The following is an 8160-nucleotide window of genomic DNA, read 5'->3' on the forward strand; positions in this document are numbered from 1 at the left end:
AAAATAGAACAACTAGTTCCATCAAAATTCAAACTGAACTTTGATTTTACAAGTCTAGTAACTGAAATCAAACTCTTCTTCATAGAAGGAACATAAACTACTTCATCTAATTCCAAAACAAAACCAAATTCTAACTTGATTCTAACTGTCCCTATGTAATTAACTTGGACTTCTTCTCCATTTCCCACGAACACCTTCACTTCATCCTTGCTTGGCAGCCTCTTGCTTGTAACCTCCTGTAAGGAATTAGCCACATGAATTGAAGCACCACTATCCAACCACCATGAATCACATGAGAAATTAACCAAATTAGATTCGAAATAGACCAAAATCAGATTGTTATTACCTTTTCCCTTCTTCTTTTCCAGCCACTTTTTGTATTTCCTGCAGTCTCTCTTCATGTGTCTTGATTTCTTGCAAAAGAAACAACCCAATCCAGTTGTAGGCTTCAAAGCCTTATCTGTACTGTTCTCCTTTTCTTTCCCAGCAGCAGGCTTATACTTGTTTTCCTTGTTCTGTTTAGTCTGAACCATGTTGACCATTTTGGCTCCCCTTTCTCTTATGATATTGTGCTCTTGTTGGACAGAAATAGTAATAAGATCATTCAAGGTCCAGGTCTCCTTCTGAGCAATGTGAGATTTAAACTCTTTAGGCAATGAATTCAGTGCAAACTGGACCATCATGTCCTCATCTACTGTCATATCCAGCTCCTGTAATTTTGTTCCTATGTTAATCAAGTTCATGATATGAGCTCTCACACAACCCTGTCCATCATACTTCATATCAATCAATTGATTCAGCAGGGAAGTCTTGACAGCTTTTTCAGATTCCTTGAACCTTTGTGCAATTGACTCATAGTATTGCTGTGCATTCTTAGATTTAGGAATGCTTCCTTTCACTGATGAAGACATAGCCCTTTGCATGATTAACATAGCCATCTTGTTTGCCTTTTCCCATTTGGCAAACTTAGTCTTAGTTTCTGCAGAAGCATCTATAGCTGGTTCCTGGGGAGGTTTCTCTATAAGCACAAAATCGTAATCCAGAAAACCTAGAGATATTTCCAGATCTTGTTTATAATTTGATCCAGTTAAGGTTTCGATGGAGTTGTGATTCACTGTAGAATTTGCAATACAAATTAAATAAAACTGTCCCTAAAACTTTACTTAAACATGTCATCTCATACTTGTGGGTTTAAGTTTAACATGTTCCAAAACCCTAGACAGTTAATTGTACAAGCTTCCTGCACAAGTAACTCACATCTGTGGATGTAAAGATACTCACAAGCCAGTGTAATCAACTGTCCAGATTGTTCCATAAGTGCTGTGATCAATCTGTACAACTTTCCATCTGTGGATGGAGAATCATATAGAAGGCTATGAACACTGATGCAATTTTCTAACCAAACTGTCAAATTCAAGAACTCCTACACAGCCTGAGCAGTTGTGGCTTACTCATTCTGCATAGCAGTTTTCAAATTTTTTGGTCAAAACTCTATGAGCAGAGATAACCTTATGCTCTTTAACAGTTAAGATTTGCAAACAAAAGAAAAACTGCATACTTTATAGCTTACGATCAATTAGTCAGATTAAAGAACAAAATCCTAGAGCTCTGATACCACATGTAAGTCTGTACTAAGCTTTTAAACTATAATACTAACCTTGTTCAGCCATGGTAGCAGTAGAGTATCTCGATTTCTTGTAGAGAGTCTTCTTCTCTTTTGCAGCACTTTAGTTTCTCTTTCTCTTAGATAGGGTGAGATCTGATTTGAGAGTGTATTTGCTGCAAGGGAAGGGACCTCTATTTATAGATGCATCACTACGAAAGCCTTGCCTATCAAGAAGCATTCGAGTGTCCTTTTTGCATTAGAATAGATTTGTTTCAATCCATGTTGAATTAGGAATCCTGATAACACTTGTGTTTGATTTTAATAAGCTCTGTACAAGCATTATCTAATAGGGATTGAGTTCTATCTCCTGATCAGACCAAAACTCGAGTCCTCTTAGGATTAGAAGATCACCTTTTCGTGGATTAAGACAATAAATTGTCTTACACTCAAGAGAAATGACCAACATATTAAACTTTTAAAAAAAAAATCATCTCTAATGTAGAGAATAAAACGAGTTAATCGACCGTCACTTACTTAATATTTTGTTTAGTAGAAGCGTGGTTGTGATTTAATTGCATAAACTAATTATTGTAGTTTAGTGGGTTAAGTAGAACTCTGTGAGGGCTGAAGTTGTTAATAAGTAGTGCTCTGAACTTAGTTTGATGTATAAATTTAGCATCCAAAGGTTAACAAATTCAATGAGATGTGTGCAGATGTCCACAACTGGCCTTGAGTAGGTCCACCAATGTTGAATTGATCGATGCACCACAATGTCGAACTCTCTTAAAATTGTGGCAAACTTGTCATAAGTGTGATCACAAATTTCATAGTAATATATACACAATTCATTTGCTAAGCTTGACTTGTTAGCCTTTTTAACATCCCAATCAAAACATTAATATTTAATTTGTTTCGGAATCCAAGTACGAGTATATATGCTTCCATTTGTTTATGTACTTAGATTCCTTGTTACTTGTTTTCCTTTAAATTTTGTTTTTATATTTATATCTTGTTTTTAAAATACTCATTATTAGGTCAAGTCAAACCGAATCTTACATAAGCTTGTCTCATACAAAGCCAACTCGACACAAACTCATCAGACTCAAGGGGGTAAATTTATTGGATTAGATAACAACAGAAAATGGACCTTCTTCATCATCCATCAGATGGAAATTACATTACAATAAACTTATTATTCTGATGCATCATCAAATTATAGTTTCCATTTTCCTTTTGGGCAGACTCAGACATATTGATAAGTCCATATTTTATTATTGGCTATGGTGAAGTCGGAACCCTAGTGCTCATACCATCAGTGTTTGCCGAATTTTATTATTTTTTATGTTAGTTAATTCTTGTTAATTGCTTGCGTAATTCAAATCAGTACTCAGTTAATTAGTCTTAGTCTCTGCGGAACGATACTCACTCACCACTACACTATTTTACTACGATTTCGTGCTCTGCAATTTCGTTAACAATTTTGGTGCCGTCTGTGGGGACTAAACTGATTTTAATTGTGTTTGTGCCTAATAAATCACGGTCATGAGCTGGCCGAAGGATCCCTTTTTTCTCGGCCCTGGCACTTGCTCGTAAAACTGGAACGCAGCGTTTCAACGGGGTGCTTTGCCTTCCTGAGGACAAAAGAAAAATGCTAAGGCATGATCATCTCGGCCTCGAGTGCAGGCCGAGGCCGAGACAGAAGAAATCACGGCCAGAGGCATTAAATGCGAATCATCACGTGACAACAGGGTCCCAGGCTTCATTTAATGAAGTAGTGCCTGTTTAATGCAGCAAACCCACTGGCCACAAATAAGCATTTAATGCGTGAGGGAAGGTGGGAAGTGACTGAGGTCAGGATTTGGTGATGAGGATCAGAGTGATTAGACGTGGACATTCTCACAAGAATTCTGACAGCTTGAGATATTGGTTCACCAGCTATCCAGGCCATAAATGCGTCTCCACGGCCAGAAGCTCAGAACCCACGATCAAGAGCGGGGGCCGAGATTCACCAGGATTTCTGGGGTCACACCACCATACTTCACGATCCCAAATGTCGATTGGACTGCCCACTTGCTCTAATCAGGCTCCACCATGCAGATTTTCGGCCTCGATTACTCCTCCAGGAACTCTTCCTATAAATACAAGGCTAGAGCTACATTCAAAAGGTTCAACACCAAAACAAAGCCTCCCACGGAGCAACTTATTTTTTCCTGTAATGCACTTTCAATATCTTTACTTGCTTTCCTAGGAGTAGTGTCAGACTGTAAGGAAAATTCATTCATCAATATATCATACGACCCTTGATTTTCAAGGCGCCGGAGCACCATCCTTGTTGTTCGTTCCCTCACCCCATATATCATACGACCGTCGCTCCCTGAGCAGCGCGCCGGAGCACCGCCCAAAACCCACCACCAACACCATCACTCAACGGCCTTGTAGTTCAGGCCGTGAACCTAACAGCCGAGACCAGTTCCTCTCTCGGCTACAATCGTTTGATTAGAAGACGAGTTCAAACAGGCGCACCACTTATCCATCCAACACTCATCAACACCTCGATGCACGGTAGACCGTGCTGGCACGCCCGCGCACAACCGCACCGCACCCAAAAGCAGGAAACCACGTGTCAACGCACATCCCCTCGGCCCAGAACCCCAGGCCGTGAGATTTGCGCGGCAGACAAATTGATATTGATATATTTTGGTCTGAACTTTAGTTTGGATTTTTTTTAATTAATTATTTTGTTAATTGTATTTTTATTTTTATTATTTATTTATTTTTATTTTGTTTCTTCTACAGGTACTTGCTTAGTTAGTGCATGAGTTTTGGAAGACGTTCGCAGATATCTAACCTTATACCTTTAGACCCTGAAATCGAGAGGACGTTTCACAAGCGCAATCGAGTTAACCAAGCAAGACCCCAGCAAAATTTGACAGAACCAGCCACCATGGCTGAAGCGCAAAGGCAGGTTAGAGAATTTGGCACTCCCACCGCCGGATCAACGAGCATTCACCGCCACACAATCGATGCCAACAATTTTGAAATTAAGCCAGCGATCCTGAGCATGATCCAACATAATTCCATCTTTTGTGGCCTGTCTCACGAGGACCCCAACACCCATATTTCAAATTTTTTGGAAATATGCGATACATTCAAGATTAATGGAGCTTCTAGCGATGCCATTTGCCTAAGACTTTTTCCATTCTCATTGAAGGAGAAAGCAAAATCGTGGTTGACTTCTCAACCACCCAATTCAATCACTACATGGGATGATTTAGGTACAAAATTTTTGGCTAAATTCTTTCCTCCAACTAAGACAGCACGGCTCCGCAACGAAATCATGACATTCGTACAATTCGACAAGGAACAGATGTATGAAGCTTGGGAGAGATACAAGGAGCTGCTTCACAAATGCCCATACCATGAGTTACCAAAGTGGATGCAAGTCCAAACATTCTACAATGGGCTAGACACTACCAGCAAAACTCTCATTGATGCCGCAGCTGGAGGAGCCTTGATGGCCAAAACGCAGGATGTAGCATACGAGTTGCTTGAGACCATGGCATCCAACAGCTATCAATGGCCTAGTGAACGTGCAATGCCTAAGAAAGCTGGAGTTCATGAAGTTGACGCAATAACTGCATTAACTGCACAAATTTTTACTCTCTCTAAACAACTTGGTTCATTAAATGTCAATGCTATTCAAACCCCTAATGCTATTTGTGAATTTTGTGCAGGAAGTCACTCTAGCGTTGATTGCAACAATGGGAATCCATTTTCTGCACTTGAACAAGTAACCAAGTTGGAGATTTCAATCGTCAAAGGAATAATCCATATTCCAACACCTACAACCCAGGATGGAAAAATCACCTGAATTTCTCTTGGAGTAATAACCAGAATGCACAGAAACCACCCCCTGGATTCCCACTTCAAGAGAAAAAGGTTGGGTTAGAAGACATACTCACTCAACTTGCTAGAAATATGAGTACTCTCTCAAATAACACCAATCAATTTATGAGCAAGACCGAGACCACGTTACAAAATCAAGCGGCCTCTATAAGAGATTTGGAAGTTCAAATGGGGCAGTTAGCTCAAGTTTTGACAGAGAGAGAGTCGGGTACATTGCCCAGCCAAACGGAAGTAAACCCGAAGAATTTTGAGCAAGCTAAGGCCATTACATTGCGGAACGGACGACCAATCAAGACAGCCGTTGATTTGGAACAAGAGCACGCTAGAGAGCTTCCTGCCGCAAGCAAGGAGAAGCAGAAGAAAGTTCCAGCAGTTGCCACTGCTTTTCCAGCAGCGGCCAATGCTGTTCCAGCAGCTGCCAAACAAGATGGTTCAACTGGACAACTGAGAGCCACATCCTATGTCCCTGAAATTCCATTCCCACAACGTTTAAAGAGCAAGAAAATTGAAGAGCAATTTGAGAAATTTTTGCACATTCTTAAGAAATTGGAGATCAATATTCCTTTCATTGATGTGTTGGAACAAATGCTCGCATATGCCAAGTTCATGAAAGGTATCATAACTTCAATGAAGAAATTGGGGAACAACCCCACAATAAAGCTATCCAAGAGATGTAGTGCCATCTTGCAAGGCCAAAAACTGCCAGAGAAAATGAAAGATCCAGGGAGTTTCGATATACCTTGCACAATTGGTTCTATTTATTTTGATAAAGCGCTGTGTGATTTAGGTTCTAGCATTAATTTAATGCCCCTATCTATTGCTAGAAAAATGGGTTTGGGGAAGGAAATTAAATCTACTTCTGTTTCTTTGCAAATGACGGATAGATCAATTACACTACCCAAAGGCATGATCGAAGATGTGATTGTTAAGGTTGATACCCTTGTCTTTCCCGCAGATTTTCTTGTCATAGATATGGAAACCAATGGCGATACACCAATCATCTTGGGCCGGCCATTCTTACTCACTGGGAGGACCCTAATTGACGTTGAACAAGGTCTTGTGGTTTTAAGGGTAGCATACAAGAGTGTGGCAATCAATGTGTATAAAGCGTTACTCTATCCAGAAAGTGAAGAAACATGCATACTGATGGACACATTGGTAAGAGATATATCCTCCCACTTTGAAAAAGAACATCCATGTGATCCATTAGAGGCTTGTTTAGTCCCCAACAATAACAAGGAGACGGCAAATCAGGAAATTATTGAGATGGCCCAATACTTGGATGCATCAAAGCCAAAAATTAAAGATAAGTGGCCGGAATTCGAACCACTCGGTGAAGCACCCCCTAAGCTGCAACCAAGCACCATTGCTGCCCCCTCCTTGGTCTTAAAGCCTCTCCCATCACATCTAAGGTATGCTTTCTTGGGTGAAAATAATACTCTTCCTGTCATTATTGCGGCTAATTTGAACACTGCAGAGGAAGAGAAACTGTTATAAATTTTGCGACAGCACAAAGCTGCCATAGGATGGACAATTGCAGATATCGAGGGAATTAGCCCTTCCAAGTGTATGCACCGCATTTTATTGGAGGACAGTTTCAGACCTTCCATTGAGCATCAACGCCGACTCAATCCAAACATGAAGGACGTTGTCCAAATTGAGGTACTTAAATTACTAGATGCAGGTATTATTTATCCTATATATGATAGTAGTTGGGTGAGCCCTGTGCAGGTTGTGCCAAAAAAAGGAGGGATCACTGTTGTCAAAAATGAAAACAATGAGTGGTGCCGATGATTAGTTCATAATTGTACATCATTTTGTACCCCTCTAGCTTATGATTTGGTTATGTTATTGAGTTAAACTTGTGCTTTTAATCCCTTTTCTGTTTATCATTCAGTTCATTGGGCCTTAGGTAGCAATGGTGGCTTTGGATAGGAAAAGATGCAAAATGGTGCAAAAACGAGCAGACTGAGTTAGCTATTTGTTTCGGCCTTAACTTCCTCCTCCCAACTTATTTTGGCCCAATTAATATGTGATTGGAAAGAAGAGATTCTGAACTGCAAGATGGACTGCTAAAACGTATCAATTGATGAAGGCAAGCCCAATCCATGGGCCCATCAAAATGCACACCATACATTCCAGTCTATTTTCGGCAGTCAACTTGCAAGGCCCAAAACGTACACTTATACTGCTGAGATGGGAATGCATTCTTCATCAAAGTTGTTCCGATGGGTGTCTATTATGACATATCCAAATTGAAGCCCCATTGGATACATATTGAAATCTCAGGCCTTGATACACCAAGCCTGGTTCAGTAGCATCTTTTATTTCCAGCAACCAAAAGAAAACCCACATGGGTTGGCAGCAAAAGGCAGCCACAATTGAACACCTTTGAACAACCATGTGAAGAAAGCTTGAGGTGCAACAAAAGAAGTATGGGATGGGATTGATTCCAACCACACTAACATAGACAAGATGAAGTGGGAGTTATGGGTTGTATTAAATGAGGAATGGTGGTGTTGGATTTCATCATGATGTTCCTCCCTCTTAGCCCTATAAATAGAGGAGTCTTCAAGCTACAAAAATTCACTTCAGCCATCCTCCACACTTCCATCATTCCATCAACACATCCAGAAATCATCCTCATA

At 40.3% G+C, this 8160-nt stretch overlaps 2 protein-coding genes across 2 annotated transcripts; one reads left to right on the forward strand and one right to left on the reverse strand.

Moving 5' to 3' along the window:
• Positions 1–201: 201 nt before the first annotated feature.
• Positions 202–782, reverse strand: LOC148294194 (uncharacterized). The gene is made up of 2 exons (XM_088253179.1): positions 347–782; positions 202–236 (listed from the first exon to the last, which is right to left on the reverse strand). The coding sequence occupies exons 1-2, from the start codon at positions 780–782 to the stop codon at positions 202–204; spliced, it is 471 nt and encodes a 156-aa protein (XP_088109305.1).
• A 3639-nt stretch (positions 783–4421) lies between these two features.
• On the forward strand, positions 4422–7009 carry LOC110764564 (uncharacterized). Its single transcript, XM_021967563.2, has 2 exons — positions 4422–5456; positions 5501–7009. The coding sequence occupies exons 1-2, from the start codon at positions 4422–4424 to the stop codon at positions 7007–7009; spliced, it is 2544 nt and encodes an 847-aa protein (XP_021823255.2).
• Positions 7010–8160: the final 1151 nt, after the last annotated feature.

Source organism: Prunus avium, chromosome 5, assembly GCF_965620075.1.
Source record: "Prunus avium chromosome 5, drPruAviu1.hap1.1, whole genome shotgun sequence".
Classification (NCBI taxonomy): Eukaryota; Viridiplantae; Streptophyta; class Magnoliopsida; order Rosales; family Rosaceae; genus Prunus; species Prunus avium.